At 42.0% G+C, this 23,542-nt stretch overlaps 1 protein-coding gene across 3 annotated transcripts in view; it reads left to right on the forward strand.

Moving 5' to 3' along the window:
* Positions 1-23,542, forward strand: part of LOC118393272 (WSC domain-containing protein 2) — an 82,609-nt gene that overhangs the window by 49,443 nt on the left and 9,624 nt on the right. The window contains exons 1-5 of one of the 3 annotated variants that reach the window (XM_035785804.2): positions 3,125-3,284; positions 4,787-4,901; positions 13,969-14,153; positions 18,416-18,537; positions 19,213-19,387. In XM_035785804.2, the coding sequence (XP_035641697.2) occupies positions 3,173-3,284; positions 4,787-4,901; positions 13,969-14,153; positions 18,416-18,537; positions 19,213-19,387 (709 nt within the window). In that variant the 5' untranslated portion in view covers positions 3,125-3,172. Of the gene's footprint in view, positions 1-3,124; positions 3,305-4,786; positions 4,902-13,968; positions 14,154-18,415; positions 18,538-19,212; positions 19,388-23,542 lie in introns of those variants that run through there. The other 2 variants (XM_052461569.1, XM_035785803.2) reach the window with 2 other exon arrangements.

The following is a 23,542-nucleotide window of genomic DNA, read 5'->3' on the forward strand; positions in this document are numbered from 1 at the left end:
TGCTAGTTGTACAGTACCTACAGTACATGTTTGGTATACACTATATACACAAACGTATGTGGATTTGGCTATTTCAGACCCCCCCGGTTGCCGACAGGTGTATAAAATTGAGCACACCGCCATGCAATCTCCATAGACAAACATTGGCAGTAGAATGGCCTTACTGAAGAGCTCAGTGACCTTCAATATGGCACCATCATAGGATGCCACCTTTCCAACAAGTCCTTTCTTAAAGTTTCTGCCCTACTAGAGCTGCCCTGGTCAACTGTAAGTGCTGTTATTGTGAATTGGAAACAGAACGGGACCGCCAAGTGTTGAAGCGTATAGCACGTTAAAATTGTCTGTCCTCGGTTGCAGCACTCACTACCGAGTTCAAACTGCCTCAGGAAGCCATGTCAGCACAGGAACTGGAGCTTCATGAAATGGGTTTGGAAATATTGATATGTGATATATGATATTGATATATGGAAATATTAACACTACAGCATATTCTAGACAATTCTGTGCTTCCAACTTTGTGGCAACATGACAACGCCCCCGTGCACAAAGCGAGGTCCACACAGAAATGGTTTGTCGAGATCGGTGTGGAAGAACTTGACTGGCCTGCACAGAACCCTGACCTCAACCCCATCGAGAACTTTGGGATGAATTGGAACGCCGACTGCGAGCCAGACCTAATAGCCCAACATCACTAATACTCTGAATGGAAGCAAGTCCCCGCAGCAAAGTTCCAACATCTAGTGGAAAGTCTTCCCAGAAGAGTGGAGGCTGTTACAGCAGAAAGGGGGGGACCAACTCCATATTAATACCCATGATTTTGGAATTAGATGTTCGACGAGCAGGTGTCCACATACTTTTGGTCCTGTAGTGTATTTAACTAGACACCCTCAGCTTGGTTTTATACATAAGAATCATTGTCTGATAAAGTCACCTCTGACTTACAGATTTATGATCTTAATTTGATCACCCTGTTGCAGGAGACCTTTCCTGCAATGCAGTAAATGTAAAACCTGTAGGGTATTCAAGGTTTAAAATGCTTCTGAAGTTTGACATTTCCACTTTGAAATTTCAGACTTGAATTTCCCTTACGAATAATGTTTCAACCCCTACAAAAATGTCCATTAATTGTCATCCACATCATTCATATGTCCTGTTGCTGGCTCAAATTACGATCCTACATCTGTAACTCCAGTTGTTTATGTTGTATAAAAAATGACAGGTTTATAGACAATAGAGTAATTTATTATTTCACTGCAACAGCCTGAAGAAATATACTATCCGTTTAAGTGACTATCAAACTTAAATGGCCCCTTGAGTATTCACTGTTCATTATGAAATGCACAGTATTCCACATGTACAGACACACAGGCATTTGTGGATAGGCAAATACACATTCACCCTCAGAGTGTTGCTCAAGGTTAATGTGGATATTATTGTGCTGGAGGCCTTGGCAAAACGACAGCCATTTAAATTTGATGCAGCATTTAAGTGACTGGATATTTAACAAGTAATTAGCCCTTCAGGTGATGCCTCTCCAGGACAGGCAGGTCACCTGTAAAACAAGCCAGTATTTGACGTTCATCCATTTCTGAAGACGTTGGGAGATGATGTGGAAACTGTCTATTAAGGGGCAACAGTGAGCACTGTTACCTTCAAGGTTTTGCAAGGACATTGTGGATGGGGATAGTGGATGGGCTTAAGCTTCTACCTCTGATTCCAAATGATGCATGTTTGAATCCAGCGAAAGAAAGTTGTTTTTAATATTTTTTTATTTTAAACCTATCCCAAACCTTAACCCTTACATTAACCATTCAGAGTTAATGTCTAAATTGAACCCTAACCGTACAAATGTGGAGTTAATTCCTAAACTTAACCTTAAACACTTAATAATGTGATGTTTGGAATAACTTAAAAATGTGACGATTAAGACTGTGAGAGCTTGTAGCTCCAGGGAGATGAAGACCTGTCTCCCAGGGAGATCTGGAACCAGGGGCTCAGTTAGCTCTGTGATGCCACCCACCCTGGTCCTCCTTGCCCACAGTCAGTCAACACCCATTGAGGGAGATATTCAGAACGCACTGCTTTACATTGATAGCAGGTTTTCCCTATATTTTATTATGTATGTTTTCCTACATAATGGAGCTATCCTTAGCAACATCTGGTGTGACATTGTAAATATTACCTAGATACTGAGAAGCCACAGACAAATGACTTGGAACCAAACCACAAAATATAATTGAAAAAATAAGCTAATTGAAGGTTTGTCTCTATCTCTGAAAGTCTCACACTCATAAGCATAGATCTCCAATCTTGGGTAAAATCCTTCACGGCTCATTTTCATGGGCCATATGTAGCATGTCCATATGTAGCATGTCCATGTCCAATTAACCTTTCCCAAAAAGAGCTAGATCGAGCTCCTGTGAAGTGATGTAGATTAATTTAGAATGGGACTCCACAAAGCTGGCTGCTGTGAGCAGCTGGTAGCAGACTGGAAGTGCCAGAAGTGCACAGCATAGCGCACCGCCCTAATCATATGATCCTTTTCAATGATCTTTACACTCTCCATATTGGACTTTAAAGTATATAGTAGGAGTTGTACCAGATGACAGCAGTATAATAATAGAGATAGAATCTCTATGGTTATTACCTTCGTAGTACAAGGATACCTACATATAGTTAGCCTTTGAATGAGAGAAATAGGTATTACAAGCACAAGCAGTTCCTGGGTGGAATTGATTTGCACAGGGATTGTTTTTGTTACATTCATGTGGTATTCATATGGTACATGATTGTTATCCATCTTTCTGATTGAGAGAAACACAAACAGGCTTTATATAGTACATGTATTATTGCTACGGATTATCAGATCATACGAGAGGACCTCAGTTTGTCTCCATGTAGTATGTCCTCTCTGTCTAGGATGTCCTTGCTCTCTCTCTCTCTCTCTCTCTCTCTCTCTCTCTCTCTCTCTCTCTCTCTCTCTCTCTCTCCTCTCTCTCCCTCTCTCTCTCTCTCTCTTTCTCTCTCTTTCTCTTTCTCTCTCTTCCTGTCTTCCTCTCCCTCTGTTCTTTCTCTGTGAAGTGATAAACCCCACAGGACCACGGCAGAGCGCTAGCTGAAAGAGTAATTAGTGCTTTCAAAGTGACACTGCTCCACTTCATCCACAACTCCTATGTGCCACAGTACTCCACCACCCCCACCACCACCTCATCACACTCCAGGCCCCTGTCATGTTCTCGTCAAGAGCAGCCACACCCAACCCGCTCCCCACCATTCACACAAGGGTACGCACCCGTTTGCACATGTAAGCACACGCACGCAAGCACACACACTGTCTGAAAGAAACATTAACCAAATACTGTCTTCCCCTGTATCCAACCACCTCATCTACCCTGTTTCAAGGAGTAATCCAGCAAGGGTATCGTTGTAATCCAGTACAGATTCATTTTATCTGTTGACATCCCTCATGAGGCGAGAACATTACTGTATAGTATATAATAATAATACGATTATTATAAAAGATTATAATAAGATTATGATAAGATAATAACATGATACGAGAGGGGAGACAATAAGCTCATACTATGGTGACAAACTCAGAGAGGCAGATTGTTTCTGACATGTCTGTTATTTGTTTGGGAAACCGAGAGGAAAAAACAAAGCTGTTTGAAATGGAACCACTATATCCATCACCTGTCAACACCAGATCTTCTGATTTAGAGAGATGCCTACTTTAACTATCATCACAGCCCTGAATAAAACTCTATACAGGTGGCTGAGTTATGTCTCTACACTCCCTACACTCCTGTCATACATCTGTGTACACACAGTATTTGTTCGTACAGTATAGACTTCATATTTGTGTCTGTTGTTAATCTTCTTGCCACATGACTGTGCTTACATCACAACTTGCAGATAGATATAGTATCTCTGCTTCCTTGTGTGGCTGCTGATCGGATTATTTAATTTAATAAACTCAGCACAAAAACGGAAGGTGGAAGGGCAGCCCCACTGAAGTGCAGTTCAGTTGAGCTAAATCACTGCTTCCCTTTGTCATAAAGCAGATTAGTGATCAGTCCACTCTGCTGCTATGTCTGGGCGGAAGATTACTGCAAGGTCCTACAGAGCACCACATGCTGCCGCTCTACTGCCTTTTAGACCATTACAATTACAGTAATGTGGTGGGTTAGGATGTGCATTGTTCAACCCCCCAGGGGACAGATGGTGAGGGTTTTGGATTGGTCTACCCAGCATGCTACCTCACAGACAGAGCAGGAAGGAAGTGTGGAAGGATCAACCAGTCCCACTGCAGAAGGACATCCCTCCCTCCCTCCCTCCCTCAATACTCACTTCAAATAAGTCAGGGAGGAAGTGTACTGAGTGCCATTGCAGTAGCAGGCCACTAGAAGGAGTTGTGTGTCTTTATAAATAAATCAACATGCTAGTCTGGTGTTGATTCCTTGAGCAGAAACATTGCCCTTCAATATGTCTTCACTGTATGGATCAAATTGATGATTTGGGATTTTACTTAAAAGTTGTTTTACTGATTTATAGAATGTCTCTACATAATTGACCATGGCTGTAATAATAAGCAATTACCTTTGGAAATGTACTAAATGTGCATGTTTTACTCACATAAACTATGGAATTCCATGCTAAACAAAACATGTGCTATTTCAAACAGTATTATTGCCTCTCTCCCTTGTCTCCTATAATATGCATTGGTCTGCTTGAATTGTGCATATTTGATTTATTATCAGAAATGTTATACTTTTCTCTCTTACAGCGAAGTACATCGGCTGCTATATCGACGACACAGCGAAAAGAGCACTTAGGGGAGTGTCCTTTTTCGACTACAAGAAAATGACGGTCTTCCGTTGCCAGGACAACTGTGCTGAAAGGTAGGCCTGGGAATATAAAAACTCACAAACACGACGATTCAGTACAAAGACAACAAGCAATCAAATGTCCTCTAGTGTGCTTACTGTCCTTGCTACTTCTAAATTCATTGGTGGTTACTACTGTAACTGTTTGGCTGAGGAATGACAGGATAAAAAATGTTTATGTTTCAAACACACACACTCACGCAGGCACGCATATACACATATACAAACACACACACTCACGCAGGCACGCATATACACATATACAAACACGCACACTCACGCAGGCACGCATATACACATTTTAGAGTGGTCTTTTATTGTCCCCAGCATAAGGTGCACATGTGTAATGATCATGCTGTTTAATCAACTCCTTGATATGCCACACCTGTCAGGTGGATGGATTATCTTGACAAAGTAGAAACGCTCACTAACAGTGTCGTGTCTTTACTATGGATTAAGTGATATATGACTTGCTATTTTATGAAATCAATTCTCTGTAATTAATATTACCTGATTAAATTAATCATGTAAATGTAATTAACTAGGAAGTCGGGGCACCACGGAAGGTTTATAGAGCTGTTGTCTTTCGAATAAACTCTTAAAGACCTGGTAATATTGTATATCAATAGCAGTCAATTATCAATCGTTAACTTATTCAGTCTCATCTGAACATCGTAAAATTCTTGGTTATCTTCACAAAACCTGGCTAACCAGTTGAATCAGCAATACAAAATTTGGTTTAACTATTTATTTACTAAATACCTAAATAATCACACAGAATTACATATAGTGTACACAGGATGGATCATACATTGATTACTAATTATGTCTTACAAGAAAACGTCCCTAGCGATTGGAACCGATATGACAGCTGGTTACTCAGAGAAAGGGGGTTGGGTTTGAATGAAGCATGGGAAGACTGAGGAACAAAAGGATTGGGTCTCTATCGGAACTAATGAAGCTATGCCATCGTAAATACAGAATCGTATGCATTCTAAATAACCGCCCATTTGGAAATGGAAAATGCAAGAAATATTTACTCTGATCTGCGCTTCGATAGATTGGTCGAAGATGGAAGGCTGAGTTGCCCAGCAGAGATCTCCCTTGTCCTTTGAAGAATATGTCTTGTGGTAGAAAGGATACGTTGTAGTATCGTAGTCGCGTGGTAGAACGTATACGTTGTAGTACCCTGTCTTTCTGAAGAGATTGTTTGTCCTTTCATAGCCCACATTTACAGCTGCTGCTGATAACTCGACATCTTGGATGTATCCTTTCTTTAGTGAATAAGAGTTCATAGTTGCCATACTATAAGCTCATGCTATATTCTGGCTGGTATAGTCGAAGGTCATGCTTCCAGCGTGTTGATCGTCACCTCCACGTTGAAATTAGCCCTTTTAAACGTATGGACATCAGTCCACACGTCATCGGGAACACAATGTTAATTTGGTTAGGTTGTAGTCGTTCAACCATTCGCAACCAGAGCTCATGCTGAGGTTGGTTTAGTTCTGTAGTTGAAATTAGCCCTTTTAGACGTATGGACATCAGTCCTCACGTCATCGAGAACACTAGGTTGACTTTCGTCAATGGGCTTTTGTAGTGGGGGAGAGAAGGGTGTGCTTCATAGTTCACAACCAATGCCTGTTCACTTGGGCGGGGACACTGAGTAAGCATAGTTCACTTTTGAAAACAATTCTCTCATTTAGAAGGTAGAATTACATTGAATCTTTTCACAAATAGTTTCATATTTAAACATTTAAATTGCACAAGAATTCCATGTGAATCTGACTTTCCAAGATACAGTTTATGTCGTATCATCAGTAATAATGCCTCCGATGACAACTGATCTGACATCATACTCTTTAAGTACCAATAAATATTTTAATCTGGTTGGATTACTGAAATATGGTTCCGTTCCCAACCTTTTGATGTTACCAGACTTTCTCTATGTTAACAAAGGGCCAATCTGTAGAGTAGAGAGAGAACAGAGCAATGTCATGACAACAGGAATGTAAACAAATTTGCTAACAAAATCTGAGATAAATAAGCTTTGTGTGCATATGGAACATTTCTGTGATCTTTTAAACATGGGACCAACACTTTGCATGTTGCATTTATGTTTTTGTTCAGGGTATTATTGAGTACAAAAACAAAATTCTCCTCACACAAAATGAATGCACTGGGCCTTTAATAGTTAATTAATTTAACCATGAATTGGATTTGTATTCATTTTCATGCTGGGTTGACTGAGCAGCTGGGTCTTTTTTAATGTAATCTATATGTTATTTTCAGGAGTCATGCACTATCAGGGTCCGTGGCTTTTATATAGTTATTTTTGGCCACCAGTGAGCATAAATGTCATCATGTTAAGTTTGTACAGTGCAAATTTTTGTTTTCCTTTAATGTTTTTTCACATTACATATTCCAATAAAACCTTAATAACATAGTAATAACATATTGTAACAAAGTGGTAACTATCCCAACACTGGGAAATGCATAGGCTCTTAAGGAACTCATACACGTGTGTAAGCTTCATTAAAGCTATAAAGGTTTCAGTGTTCAACCTTAACATGTGATAAAAATACAACAGAACAAAATTACATTTACTCTCACTGGTGGCCAAAAATAACTATCTGAAAGCCACGCCCCTACTAAGCCCTGGTCTTCTGATCTAACCCGCTGGGCCATATCTCAATAACTCAGTAACAATACTCCAGCATCCACAACCCAACTTTGCTGATTTAAAATAAAACAACCAAATTAAGTGACCCAATGTCTGCAACCCAGCAGTTGGGTCATCCTAACAAACCCAGCATTTTTTGTGTAAAGGCTGTGTAGTGTTGGCCATCTATTGACATTCTAAAGAACTCAGAGGAATCAAGTATGCATCTCTCATGTGCCACTGCCAGGTTACTGTACCCCAAGGCCATGTGTGTTTGATGGATAGAGCCTTCCAGAATAGTGTACTCTGCATGGACTTCGGAATCAGCATCACCCTGGAAAATGTATTTCTTTAAAAAGCTCTGGTGTCTTGGTGCAGTATTACTGCATGCAATCTCTCTCTGGTCCCACCCTTGTCCACCCAGAGGGCTCTCTTCATCTTGAAGAGAGCGAGTGAGGTTACTGCTAGTTACCCAGCTGACTGTCTATGAGTCAATCACCCTATTACTGGACTGACTGCAGAGAGAGCTGCTGAGAGAGAGGCTGATGTGCGTCTTGCTACTGCATGCATAATCGAGTTCTGAAATACAAGACCACTTACCTCTGGTCAGACATTGCAGACTGCAGTAGGTGAGTCGAGATGCTTACAGATTGTCAGGAAGTACTAGAAGCACTGAGAGTATTGCTGCTGTAGGGACATTTTTATTTCTTATCATGTTGCAACCAATGCAGAATATTATTGTGTGAGACAGAGCCTCTCTATTATTATTGATGATATAGTTTTATTAATTTTTCTTATTTTCAATCAACAAACAAACATATGTAGCAGACATAAATATGTTTTTCTTAAAAAACAACATCACATTTGCAGCAACACTATCTGTGATCATATTAGCTATTTCCAGCTTTTGCTGAGACAACAAGCAGATAATTAGTTTTACAGCATCTTACACAGTATGTACTTTATATACACACATTTCCTTAATCACCCCATTCACTCTGTCCAGTTTAAAATATAGTTGAATAGTGGAGACCAGAGTCCATTAGACCTGGGCTGTCTCTTGCTGAGGTCATAAGTGAGCTTTTAAAATCCACATTTTAAATGTAGGGGAGGAATTAGAAGCTCACACTAGATAATACATTTTTTAGCAAAGTATGTGATAGTCATAAACACATTTTCTATGTCTGGATCAAGAACAAATTCCTGCTGAGCATTCTGAAGATAGAGACACAGGGTCATATCAAACTGTAATCTAATATTTTGTGTGCAGAAGTACAGTACTCTCTACAACTCCAAAACACATGCATATACATTACACTACCGTTGGCCTTGTTTAAAAAAAAAAGAAAAGCACGTTTTTGTCCATTAAAATAACATAACAAGTTGATCAGAAATACAGTGTAGACATTGTTAATGTAAATGTAAATGACTGTTGTAGCTGGAAACGGCAGATGTTATATGGAATATCTTCCTAAATGTCAGAGGCCCATTACCAGCAACCATCACACCTGCGTTCCAATGGCACGTTGTGTTAGCTAATCCAAGTTTATCATTTTAAAAGGCTAATTGATCATTAGAAAAACCTTTTGCAATTATGTTAGCACAGCTGAAAACTGTTGTGCTAATTAAAGAATCAATAAAACTGGCCATCTTTAGACTAGTTGAGTATCAGGAGCGTCAGCATTTGTGGGTTCGATTACAGGCTCAAAATGGCAAGAAACAAATTTTCTTCTGAAACTCGTCAGTCTATTTTTGTTCTGAGAAATGAAGGCTATGTACTACTCCCTTCACAGAAAAGTGCAAATGGGCTCTAACCAGAATAGAAAGAGGAGTAGGAGGCACTGGTGCACGACTGAGCAAGAGGACAAGTACATTAGAGTGTCTAGTTTGAGAAACAGACGCCTCACAAGTCCTCAACTGGCAGCTTCATTAAATAGTACCAACAAAACATCAGTCTCAATGTCAACAGTGAAGAGGCGACTCCGGGATGCTGTTGCAAAGAAAAAGCCATATCTCAGACAGGCCAATAAAAAGAAAAGATTAAGATGGGCAAAAGGAACTCTGCCTGGAAGGCCAGCATCCCGGAATTGCCTCTTCACTGTTGACGTTGAGACTGGTGTTTTGCAGGTACTATTTAATTAAGCTGCCAGTTGAGGACTTGTGAGGCGTCTGTTTCTCAAACTAGACACTCTAATGTACTTGTCCTCTTGATTTCTCAGGATGTGGGATACATAGAGCAAGACATCTTCCGCGTGGAGTGAAATCTTGTGCTGAAGGCCGCCTCCATAAACATCCATAATACTTGGATTGCTCCTTATCAACTCCACTAAAGGCTCCGCCCCCAATAAGTAGAGCAGAGGGGACAGCGGGCATCCTTTAATACAGTTTGGGTCCATATTGAACCTTTCTAAGACTGAGAACAGAAAGCTCCAGTCCATCCTGTTGAACGCCTTCTCAGCATCCAGTGAAGCCAGCAGGACAGGGTCTTCTGTGCGTTTACTTGATCTATAATATCAAAAAGACGGCGAAAGTAATCAGAAGAGTACCTGTCTCTAGTAAATCTAGTTTGGTACATTTTTGTTATTTTGGAAAGAGGAGTGTCTTTGGCGAGCAATTTGGTAATTATATTGTAGTCGAAATCCAGCAAGCTTATGGGCCAGTAGGACGAGCAACACTGTTAGGTTGACTTTGGCTGTTTTAGGTTGACTCCAGGTGGCACTGTCTGGGGATTGTTCATGTACTTTTCGCAACGTTCCAGCTCCCTCTCAAGATCTAACATGTGTGCTTCCATTGCTTTTTCGAGGAGGAAACATATGCAATTAGATGACCTCTTAATGTGGCTTTGGCAGCATCCCACATTGTGGCCAGAGAAACAGGAGTCTTTCTTGTCTTGTGAGTACAGTAGTTGTCTATCCATTTAGTGACCAATGAATGAAATGCTTTGTTTCATAACATGGAGGTGTTGAATTTCCAGGTCTTTGACCTCGAGATGTTTTACAGAGGTCAAAGCGAAGACGGACAAACCTTTATTTAACTAGGCAAGTCAGCTAAGAAAAACTTTTTATTTACAATGATGGCCTTCCAGAAGGCAAAAGGCCTCCTGCGGGGACGAGGGATTAAAAAAATAAAACAATATAGGACAAAAATATAGGATAAAACACACATCACTACATAAAGAGAGACCTTAGACAACAACATAGCATGGCAGCAACACATGAAAACACAGCATGGTAGCAACACAACATGACAACAACATGGTAGCATCACAACATGGTAGCATCACAACATGGCAGCAGCACAACATGGTAGCAGCACAAAACATGTGTCACTGCCCCTCCTCTGTATTGCAGGGGCGGTTCCTCCTGCAGGCAGAGGTGGGCCGTTAGTGATTGGAGCCACATGGGCTCGTTTTTGGTTTATAATAAAGAACCTTTTTGATTGGCCTATACCTGTTGTTCGTGTCCCCTCCTTTTTGCCACAGGCTATGAGCCGGCCTGTGACACATGGTACAAACATTATTGGGCACAGACAACAGCACAAAGGGCAAGAGGGTAGAGAACAATACATCACGCAAAGCAGCCACCACAGTCAGTAAGAGTGTCCATGATTGAGTCTTTGAATGAAGAGATGTGGATAAAAGGGTCCAGTTTGAGTGTTTTTTGCAGCTCGTTCCAGTCGCTATCTGCAGTGAACTGAAAAGAGGAGCGACCCAGGGATGTGAGTGCTTTGGGGACCTTTAACAGAATGTGACTGGCAGAACGGATGTTGTATGTGGAGGATGAGGGTTGCAGTAGGTATCTCAGATAGGGGGGAGTGAGGCCTATGAGGGTTCAAAAAAATAAAATAAAAAATAAAGCAGTAGTTCTTGCGATGGGTATACAGAGATGACCGATTTACAGAGGAGTATAGAGTGCAGTGATGTGTCCTATAAGGAGCATTGGTGGAAAATCTGATGGCCGAATGGTAAAGAACATCTAGCCACTCGAAAGTGCTATGGGTTTTATTGGTTGCATACACATGGTTAGCAGATGTTAATGCGAGTGTAGGTAAATGCTTGTGCCTCTAGTTCCGACCGTACAGTAATATCTAACAAGTTATCTAAAAATGTTGTGTAAAGGAATGATTAAGAATATGTACATGTAAATATATGGATGAGCAATGGCCGAATGGCATAGGCAGATGCAGTAGATGGTACAGGGTACAGAAAATACATATGAGATGAGTAATGTAGGGTATGTAAACATATAAAGTGACATTGTTTAAGTGACGAGTGATACATTTATTACATCCAATTATTAAAGTGGCTAGAGATTGAATCTGTTGGCAGAAACCACTCAATGTTAATGATGGATGACTGTTTAACAGTCTGATGGCCTTGAGAGAGAAGCTGTTTTTCAGTCTCTCGGTCCCAGCTTTGATGCACCTGTACTGACCTCGCCTTCTGGATGATAGCGGGGTTACCTTAGCTTTCTTGGGAACAGGAACAATAATGACCCTCTTGAAGCATGTGGGAACAGCAGACTGGGATAGGGATTGATTGAATATGTCCGTAAACACACCAGCCAGCTGGTCTGCGTATGCACTGAGGACGCGGCTAGGAATGCCTTCTGGGCCTGCAGCCTTGCGAGGTGAAAATTCGAAATACATTTTTTAAAGTAAGCTATAGGCCTAATATTGAATTGACACAGTGTCTGATCACGTTGTCTGCCAAATAGCCTATATGTTCTACAAACAAGATAACAGGCTGTAAATAGTGAATTTTCTCCCGAGAGGTGCAGCTGTATCACATCCGGCCTTGATCGGGAATCCCATAGGGTGGCGCACAATTGGCACAGCGTCGTCCGGGTTAGGGGATGGTTTGGCCGGGAGGGCTTTACTTGGCTCATCGCTCTCTAGCGACTCCTTGTGGTGGGACGGGTGCCTGCAGGCTGACCTCGGTCGTCAGTTGAATGGTGTTTCCTCCGACACATTGGTGCGGCTGGCTTCCGGGTTAAGCGGGCGGGTGTTAAGAAGCGCGGCTTGGCGGGTCATGTTTCGGAGGACGAATGACTCAACCTTCACCTTCCGAGCTCTTTGGGGAGTTTCAGTGATGATACAAGATCGTAAAAGGGGCTAAAAATTTGGAAATAAAAGTAGGCAAAATATTTTGCAGGCCTAGGTTAGGCTATAGGGCCTATCCCTCACGCAGCCCCCAAAAATAATAAATAGACTGCTAAAATTACATTTCGCCGGGTGGCTGGAATATTGGATGGCAGATATGTTGTCTCACCTACAATAGTAATAACAGTAATCGCTTTTCGTCATTGGTCTGTTTCTCAGTGGCCAGGATTGTCCTTCAAAAACCTATTTGGCTCTTCGGGAGTTTTGAAGTGTGATATGGCTCATTGGTGAAGAATCCTGAACGCGTTTGGGTATTTGAATCACCTGAAGATGCCTTGGTTAATGAAGTGTTTCTTCACCTCGTCAAACTCTCAGCGCTTTCGACGTATTCCAGCTGACAGGTCTTGGTGCAAGGTGAGTTTTGCGTTTTACACTGAAATGGTGTTGATTTTCACTGCCTGTAGCACTCGTTCCTTGTCAGTGAAATCTCAGGAAACGTATGACGATTGGGCGCGGTGGTTGTCTGGCTGCTGGTGTAGGCCTCAGTGCTTGGTGAGCTCTCTCCAGTTCTATGGGCCTGTCGGTGGACTGGTGGAGCCATTCTGGGGGGTTGTGTTGTAGGTAGCGGATCAGTGACATGTTTCCCTCTTCTTTTTCAGACAGGGTTATTAGAACAGTTATTCCTTCACCCCCTATTTTCCAGGTCCTCTGATTTTCTCTTCCAGATGCTCTGTTTCCTTTTCAGCATATGCTATTGTTTTCACTGCATCTGCCAGTGAATTTTCCAATGATTGTATTCCCAAATCTGGCTAATCCAGGCACCCTACGTTGATGGCTATCTTGTTGTTGATGTCAGGCAAGGCATTTTCCAGGGTTGTCACTTTGTCCCCTATCACACTGAGCTGAGTTTGATGTTGAGTTCTGTATGTTTGGATCTCAGCTCAGAAAGGATGTCTTCGACAGAGGAGTAGGTTGGCAGTTGTTGGGCCTCGGGAAGGGATGGTCGTCATGCTCCTGGCTAATGGCACTAGCTTTTTCTGAAGCTAGTTGTTTCTCTGAGGCTTTTTCCGCTGCTATTGCTCGAGTCTGTGGAACAGCAAATAACAGGCCCAGCCATACAGCCAAAATGTCACATGTAATGTCGACTTTTGTAACCACCATGGCTTTTTTTACTAAAGCTAATGGGGTTTAACTTATGAATAAGAATTGGAAATTACATGTGCGGAGCTATCAGTTCATGCGGCCACCTCGTTCAAGGGTCACGTGATCCCCCCCATTATTGATGTATTAACATGTTAACCCCCTCTGTTTTCCTTTCACCAGGGGATACCTGTATTCAGGCCTAGAGTTTGGGGCGGAGTGCTACTGTGGCCACAAGATCCAGGCCCCCAACGCCTCTGAGAGTGAATGCATCATGCAGTGTAAGGGCGACAAGGGCAACCTGTGTGGAGGGGCCAATCGCCTGTCCATCTACAGACTGGAGCTGAGCCAGGAGTCAGCGCGCCACTGTGAGCTTTAACCACCTATCACCACACTCCACCTGGGCATGGGTACTCCACTTAGGGGGCATGTGTAACAGTATAATTTTTAAACCGTCCCCTCGCCCATACCCGGGCGCGAACCAGGGACCTTCAACAACAGTCACCCACGAAGCATCGTTACCCATCGCTCCACAAAAGCCGCGGCCCTTGCAGAGCAAGGGGAACTACTACTTCAAGGTCTCAGAGCAAATGACGTAACCGATTGAAACGCTATTTAGCGCACACCGCTAACTAAGCTAGCCGTTTCACATCCGTTACACTCACCCCCCTTTTGACCTTCCTCCTTTTTCCGCAGCAACCAGTAATCCGGGTCAACAGCATCAATGTAACAGAATAATTTTAGACCGTCCCCTCGCCCATACCCGGGCGCGAACCAGGGACTCTCTGCACACATCAACAACAGTCACCCTCGAAGCATCGTTACCCATCACTCCACAAAAGCCACGGCCCTTGCAGAGCAAGGGGAACTATACTTCAAGGTCTCAGAGCAAGTGACGTAACCGATTGAAACGCTATTTAGCGCACACCGCTAACTAAGCTAGCCATTTCACATCCGTTACACATGGTGCACCCGACACAATGACAAACAGAGGGGTACTGATAGGAGCAGCCAGGCAATCATACCACAGTGCTGTTCTCTTTCAACATGACTGACTTCTACCTCATATTATAGGCTAAAATGCAAAAAAAACATTATAGGTTAACTAACTGCAAAGTAGATACTTGAAAGGATTCTACACAGTCCCTGGCACTGTTTTGCAATCAATGCTAATAAATTATGCTAATAAAATATTTAGTTCTTGGTGGTTTGACGGTGAATATTTTTTCCAGGGTCGGGTGCAACCCGGTTTAGTTGTTTACTTTTCCCCCAAAGAGCTGTGCTACCTAGCCCAGCGAGCCGTGTTTTTCACTTTGACAGGGCTCTCGTTTTGTGAGAACAAAAACCCTGGTCTGCTCTAGAAAGCCTACGATCGCCAAAGGGCTAAAATAAAAAAATTGAGACAGCCGTGTTGGTCTCTAAAATGATCAAGTTTGATCCCCACAGTGAATTATTTTAAAGTTCAATAGAAATCTAGATATTTCATTAAATACTACTAAATTTATCGACACACAGGACCACGTGCTGACGTAGACCAATCACGGGCCGGCAGGCTACGAGGAGGCTTCCGATTGACTCTCTCAGGCAGGATGATTCAGCAATATGGCAAACTTCAAATTCAAGTAATTCCGGCTTCATACGCCATCAGGAGTTTTCCACAGGAATACATGGATGATGTCCGGGTTATCGCTATGTACTGATATTAATGTCTATGGGTGGGACGGGTAGTTAAGTGTGATAGGATGTTCAGAGGCAACAGGGTAGGGTGCACCTCCTCCCTCTCCTTTTACTCCCTCTCAAACCCTTCCTCCTCCCCCACTTCTACTATCTCCTAGGTCTCTTAAACGATAAGCACATAGACACCAATCCACAATCTATGGTAGTATATCTTTTGGAAGTGGCTCCAAGCTTGTTGGGGGTTAAAATAACAACACTGTTCTGTAATTGTTGTTATTTCTCCTTTTTTCCTGTTTGCTGAAGCATGCATATTCCAGATGGCTGAGCATTGCTCTTTTTCAAATGTGTTTGAGCATGCTCTGACACCCCTGATCGCAGACATCATGTGACAAGAACCCTGCTGCATTCTTCAAAAGAGGAAATGAACGGGAGGATGTTTTATCCTCTGTTGTCCTCTGCACTGCAGATTGTTATCATCCGGTTGTCTGGGAAACAGTGCAGCCTCCCATTTTCCCCTCTGATCAGCAGCAGAACGTTTGTAGAGACATAAGACCCAATTTTCTGAGTAAAAACTCCTACCTCTCTTTCACCCTTTCCTTTCCAGTTATAATGTCCCTTTCCCCTATCTCTATATACCTATTTGTAATACTGAATCAGAAAGATCATGTGTAGTCTCCACACGCATTATTAGATCTAGGCTAACTCATGCACTCATGCAGCTTAATATTTGCATCTATGATATGTTACCATAATGAGTAAGACACACAGACCTAATAAAGTTAGAAAGGTGCTCTAGTTCTCGGGGCCCTGGGCTGATCATTTATAGTTAAGTGACACGCTAGCCGAGGAAGCTCCAATGAAGCATTTCATTACCAAAAAAGGAAAGGGTGTCTTTTGTGAGACGGCAGGCTGAGGAGATAGAGGAAGATGGACTTAACAGAGAATAGCTTAACTGAGAAACAGAGAGAGCGAGAGTGTCAATGTGCCTGTTATTTACTGTTCTACAGTATGGCTGGGCCTGTTATTTGCTGTTCTACAGTATGGCTGGGCCTGTTATTTGCTGTTCTACAGTATGGCTGGGCCTGTTATTTACTGTTCTACAGTATGGCTGGGCCTGTTATTTACTGTTCTACAGTATGGTTGGGCCTGTTATTTACTGTTCTACAGTATGGTTGGGCCTGTTATTTACTGTTCTACAGTATGGCTGGGCCTGTTATTTACTGTTCTATAGTATGGCTGGGCCTGTTATTTACTGTTCTACAGTATGGTTGGGCCTGTTATTTACTGTTCTACAGTATGGCTGGGCCTGTTATTTACTGTTCTACAGTATGGTTGGGCCTGTTATTTACTGTTCTACAGTATGGTTGGGCCTGTTATTTACTGTTCTACAGTATGGCTGGGCCTGTTATTTACTGTTCTACAGTATGGCTGGGCCTGTTATTTACTGTTCTACAGTATGGTTGGGCCTGTTATTTACTGTTCTACAGTATGGTTGGGCCTGTTATTTACTGTTCTACGGTATGGTTGGGCCTGTTATTTACTGTTCTACAGTATGGCTGGGCCTGTTATTTACTGTTCTACAGTATGGTTGGGCCTGTTATTTACTGTTCTACAGTATGGCTGGGCCTGTTATTTGCTGTTCTACAGTATGGCTGGGCCTGTTATTTAATGTTCTACAGTATGGCTGGGCCTGTTATTTACTGTTCTACAGTATGGTTGGGCCTGTTATTTACTGTTCTACAGTATGGCTGGGCCTGTTATTTGCTGTTCTACAGTATGGCTGGGCCTGTTATTTACTGTTCTACAGTATGGCTGGGCCTGTTATTTACTGTTCTACAGTATGGCTGGGCCTGTTATTTACTGTTCTACAGTATGGCTGGGCCTGTTATTTACTGTTCTACAGTATGGCTGGGCCTGTTATTTACTGTTCTACAGTATGGCTGGGCCTGTTATTTACTGTTCTACAGTATGGCTGGGCCTGTTATTTACTGTTCTACAGTATGGTTGGGCCTGTTATTTACTGTTCTACTGTATGGTTGGGCCTGTTATTTACTGTTCTACTGTATGGCTGGGCCTGTTATTTACTGTTCTACTGTATGGTTGGGCCTGTTATTTACTGTTCTACAGTATGGCTGGGCCTGTTATTTACTGTTCTACAGTATGGCTGGGCCTGTTATTTACTGTTCTACAGTATGGCTGGGCCTGTTATTTACTGTTCTACAGTATGGTTGGGCCTGTTATTTACTGTTCTACTGTATGGTTGGGCCTGTTATTTACTGTTCTACAGTATGGCTGGGCCTGTTATTTACTGTTCTACAGTATGGTTGGGCCTGTTATTTACTGTTCTACAGTATGGTTGGGCCTGTTATTTACTGTTCTACAGTATGGCTGGGCCTGTTATTTACTGTTCTACAGTATGGTTGGGCCTGTTATTTACTGTTCTACAGTATGGTTGGGCCTGTTATTTACTGTTCTACTGTATGGTTGGGCCTGTTATTTACTGTTCTACAGTATGGCTGGGCCTGTTATTTACTGTTCTACAGTATGGTTGGGCCTGTTATTTACTGTTCTACAGTATGGTTGGGCCTGTTATTTACTGTTCTACAGTATGGCTGGGCCTGTTATTTACTGTTCTACAGTATTGTTGGGCCTGTTATTTACTGTTCTACAGTATGTCTGGGCCTGTTATTTGCTGTTCAACAGTGTGTGCACTATGGTAGCCCATAGGGACAGCTTGGGGCTAAATGGTGTTGAGACAGCCAGTGTTGAAGAGCCAGGCAGTCTCTGATGTGGTGGTAACTGCTCAGGGCAGGCCACTGTTGGGTCAGGGCCTCATGCTTTGTGTTAGGTTCCTAGTGAGGCCAAGGGAGGGGTCCGTTTACTTTGTCCAGTCAGAACACACATGAAAATGTGTTGATACTAATCTAGTATATTGTGTTTGTCCTTGGTTCAGATGGGAGTGCCATCTTTAAGGGGTGCTTCCACAGGCCTGACAACGTCACCCTGGCCCTGCCCATCAGCGCTGTCATCCAGAACATGTCAGTGGAGAAGTGTGTGGACATGTGTACGGAAAAGGTGAGGGAAATGTACATATTGTGATGTGTGAGATTGTGATGTCTGTTTGCTTGGTACTGTTTGAGTGAGAGCAGGTGTATTTGTGTTATGTGAGGGTGCGTACATGTCATGTGTATGTGTGCCTACAAGTGCTTCCACTGTAAAAAAAAAAAAAAAAAACTTGTTGTTTCAACTATTTATTATTAAGTAACTGCTGATGTAAGACGTCAATGTGATGTCAATGTGTGTCGAATATGTAAGTTGAAAACATTATGTTAAAAGCACGGTGTGTGTGTGTGTGTGTGTGTGTGTGTGTGTGTGTGTGTGTGTGTGTGTGTGTGTGTGTGTGTGTGTGTGTGTGTGTGTGTGTGTGTGTGTGTGTGTGTGTGTGTGTGTGTGTGTGCAGCCAGTTCCACAGCCTTATAGTTGAATGAACATGTGAGAAAAGTTGAGCAAACACATCATTTTACATTTACTGAGTTTTTGCCTAAGTTTTCCCAAGTTAGAGCTAAACATTTTAAGTTCAGGTAGCACATGGACCGAAAAGTTGAGTAAACAAAAAAGGCTGTAGAACTATTTACTTAATAATAATTTGTTGAAACAACTAGATTATTTTTACAGTGTGTGAGTGTGTGTATCATATACATCATCTTTATCTCTCTGATGTCCCTGGGCTCCCTCCTTCCTGTCCTCCAGGAGCTGTCCCTAGCGGTCCTAGCTGGAGACAGGTGTCTCTGTGGGTTCCCCACCCCCCACTTCTCCCTCCATGAGATGGAGGATGAGGACCTGTGCCTGCACCGCTGCCATGGCGAGGAGTTTGAGAGCTGTGGGAATGACGAGTACTTTGTGGTGTACCAGACACAGGTCCAAGGTAAACAAGCCACTATCTACCACTGACTTCATCCTTCTAAGCCCTCTCTAGTTGTAGTGACTGGATATAACTACATCAATTACCATTACCAATGTTATTCATATTAAAGGATGGATTCCCATATATTTGTTTTGATGCTCTTTAAGTAGAAGAGAATAGCAGAGTGCTGGAAGTGGTACAGGAAGCCATTTGTGTACAGTGTTTCTGAGCATAGGTGAGAGTGTTCTTGTGAAACAGCTAGCCCACTGCTTTCACACCATCACCAGTTGATTTGATTTATTACGATTCCCATTCGCCGACACCAATGGCGACAGCTAGTCTTACTGGGGTCCGACAAATAACGAAAAATACATTGCAGATAAAATACATTACAATTTACATTTAAAAACATTAACATGTAGTGTGTGTGTGCATCTATAAGCACATACACACAACAAGTAGGTCACATAGGGAAAGGCGTTATACCGTGAGGTGTTGCTTTGATGTTCACTTGCGCTATATAACATGGAAGGGAGTTCCATGCACTCATGGCTCTGTATAATACTGTACATTTCCTTTAATTTGTTCTGGACCTGGGGACTGTGAAAAGACTCCTGTTGGCATGTCTGGTGGGGTAAGTGTGTGTGTCAGTGCTGTGTGTAAATTAACTATGCAAACAATCTGGAATTTCCTCAACTCTTAGCCAAGAGTGACTAGAATGCAAAGTATTAATATTAGCCCTTAACAATGAATTACAATGAAGAGGAAGACGTGCCTCTCTGTTCTGGGCCAGCTGCAGCTTAACTAGGTCTTTCTTTGCAGCACTTGACCACATGACTGGACAATAATCAAAATCAGATAAAACTAGAGACTGCAGGACTTGCTTTGGGAGTGTGGTGTCAAAAAGGCAGAGCAATTCTTTATTACGGACAGATATCTCCTTATCTTTACAATCATTGAATCTATATGTTTTTACCATGACTGTTTACAATCTAACACTAAGTTATTTAATCTCCTCAACTTGTTCAACAGTCACACCATTCATCACCAGATTCAGCTGAGGTTTTGAACTTAAGGAATGATTTGTACCAAATACAATGCTCTTAGTTTTAGAGATGTTCAGGACCAGTTTATTGCTATCCACCCATTCCAAAACTGACTGCAACTCTTTGTTAAGGGTTTCAGTGACTCATTAGCTGTGGTTGCTGATGCACATATGGTTAAATCATAAACATACATGGACACACATGGCAGGTCCTCGGTAAAAATGAAAAAAAGAGTAGAGGGCCTAGAGAGCTGCCCTGCGGTACACTACACTTTACCATCACCATGGATGCTGCTGCTGTTTTGTCTCACCTCAGCGGATGGAAGCCCAGAGAGGCTGTGAGCAATGCTGCCCTAATGCTGCAACAGCACTTCTTACATTCAGAGCTGGAAATAGAGGCTCTAATAAACAATGTATAACAACATACTGTTCTGGACCAGTCATATTATATAAGGATACAATAAAAAAACAGTCAAATACATTTTAAAACGTAAACATTCTGTAGTATACACACATTGGCTATATAAATTGTACAATTATTTGTTTCTTAATCACTGGCCATGTTTCATGTGACATTTATTTTAATTTCCAGTATGGCGAAAGCCTGTGCATCAACAGCTGTCCCAGAACACAAACTGACGTATTGTACCATCTCTTGCTTCCTTAAACAGTCTTCAGAGTTGCAACATCGTAACCACCACAGGGCTGCTCTCACACCAACCAAGTCCTGCAGTCACACAGTGGTGGAAAAAGTACTCAAATGTCATACTTGAGTAAAAGTAAAGATACCTTAATAGAAAATGACTCAAGTAAAAGTCATCCAGTAAATTACTACTTGAGTAAAATCTAAAAGTATTTGGTTTTAAACATACTTAAGTATTACAAGTAAATGTAATTGCTAAAATATACTTAAGTATCAACAGTAAAATTAAAAATATAATTAATGTAAAATTCCTTATATTAAGCAAACCAGACAGCACACAAGTGTGAATTTGAAAAAAAATCCTGTCCTGCTAAGCATTGAAAATGTAACTGAGTATTTTGGGCTGTTAGGGAAAATGTATGGAGTAAAAAATACATTATTTTCTTTAGTAGTGAAGTAAAAGTAAAAGTAGTCCAAAAATATGAATAGTAAAGTCCAACAAACTACTTAACTAGTACTTTAATATATTTTTACTTAAGCACTTTACACCACCGCAGTGATGTTACTCACAGGCCTTTGCCTTGTAGTACATCACATTACACTGTTGCTAAGCATTAACTTGTATCAAGGGTGACTTAGCTTACACATATATGAAGCAATCTCTAGTTCAAGAGTGTCATTGTATTTGTATTGGTTAGGGATCCCCATTAGCCAAAGCAGCAGTGACTTTTCCTGAGGTCCAAATACATTAAGGCACTTACATCACATATAAAACAAAATATAAAACATTACATCATATAACATTATTATACCACTACATACAGAGCATTCGGAAAGTATTCAGACCCCTTGACCTTTTCTACATAGTGTTACGTTCCAACCCTTATTCTGAAGTGGATCAAATATTTCTTCCCCTCTTAAATCTACATACAATACCCCATAATGACAAAGCAAAAACAGGTTTTTAGATTTTTTTTGCATATATATATATTTTTTTAAAAGGTGAATCCTGTTTCCATTGATCATCCTTGAGATGTTTCTACAACTTGATTGGAGTCCACCTGTGGTAAATTACATTTATTGGACATGACTTGGAAGGGCACAGACACCTGTCTATATAAGGTCCTTCAGTTGACAGTGCATGTTAGAGCAAAAACCAAGCCTAGAGGTCGAAGAAATTGTATGAAGAGCTCTGAGACAGGATTGTGTCGAGGCACAGCTCTGGGGAAGGGTACCAAAACATGTCTGCAGCATTGAAGGTCCCCAAGAACACATTGGCCTCCATCAATCTTAAATGGAAGAAGTTTGGAACCACCAAGACTCTACCTAGAGCTGGCCAGCTGGCCAAACTGAGCAATCGGGGCAGAAGGGCCTTGGTCAGGGAGGTGAGCAAGGACCCGATGGTCACTCTGACAGAGCTCCAGAGTTCCTCTGTGGGGATGGGAGAACCTTCCAGAAGGACAACCATCTCTGCAGCACTCCACCAATCAGGCCTTTATAGTAGAGTGGCCAGACAGAAGCCACTCCTCAGTAAAAGGCACATGACAGCACGCTTGGGGTTTGCCAAACAGCACCTAAAGGACTTTCAGACCATGAGAAAAAAGATTCTCTGTTCTGATGAAACCAAGATTGAACTATTTGGCCTGAATGCCAAGCATCACGTCTGGAGGAAACTTTGCACCATCCCTACAGTGAAGCATGGTGGTGGCAGCATCATGCTGTGGGGATGTTTTTCAGCGGCAGGGACTGGGAGACTAGTCAGGCTCGAGTGAAAGATGAATGGAGCAAAGTACAGAGAGAGATCCTTGATGAAAACCTGCTCGAGACCACTCAGGACCTCATATTCAGGTGAAGGTTCACCTTCCAACAAGACAACGACCCTAAGAGCACAGCCAAGACAACGCAGTAGTGGCTTCGGGACAAGTCTCTGAATGTCCTTGAGTGGCCCAGCCAGAGCCTGGATCGAACATCTCTGGAGAGACCTGAAAATAGCTAGGCAGTGACGCTCCCCATCCAACCTGACAGAGCTTGAGAGGATCTGCAGAGAAGAATGGGAGAAACTCCCCAAATACAGGTGTGCCAAGCTTGTAACGTCATAAGACTTGAGGCTGTAATCGCTGTCAAAGGTGCTTCAACAGAGTACTGAGTAAAGGGTCTGAATACTTATGTAAATGTCATATTTCAGTTTTTATTTGTAATACATTTGCAAAAATAAAATAAAAAACAGTTTTTGCTTTGTCATTATGAGGAATTGGGTGTAGATGGGTCTGAATAACGAATGCACTGTATCTACAATACAAAATATTTACTACCACCATACAACAATAGTACAATGTACAGTATGTGTGTGGAGTGCGTGTGCTAGCACTTGTGTGTGTATGCATGTGTCTGTACCTTTTTGTGTGTCTCTTCACAGTCCCTGCTCCCCGCTGTTCCATGAGGTGTACTTTTACTAGTTTTTAAAATCTGATTCTATTGATTGTTCCAG

This window comes from Oncorhynchus keta, chromosome 14 (assembly GCF_023373465.1).
Source record: "Oncorhynchus keta strain PuntledgeMale-10-30-2019 chromosome 14, Oket_V2, whole genome shotgun sequence".
Classification (NCBI taxonomy): Eukaryota; Metazoa; Chordata; class Actinopteri; order Salmoniformes; family Salmonidae; genus Oncorhynchus; species Oncorhynchus keta.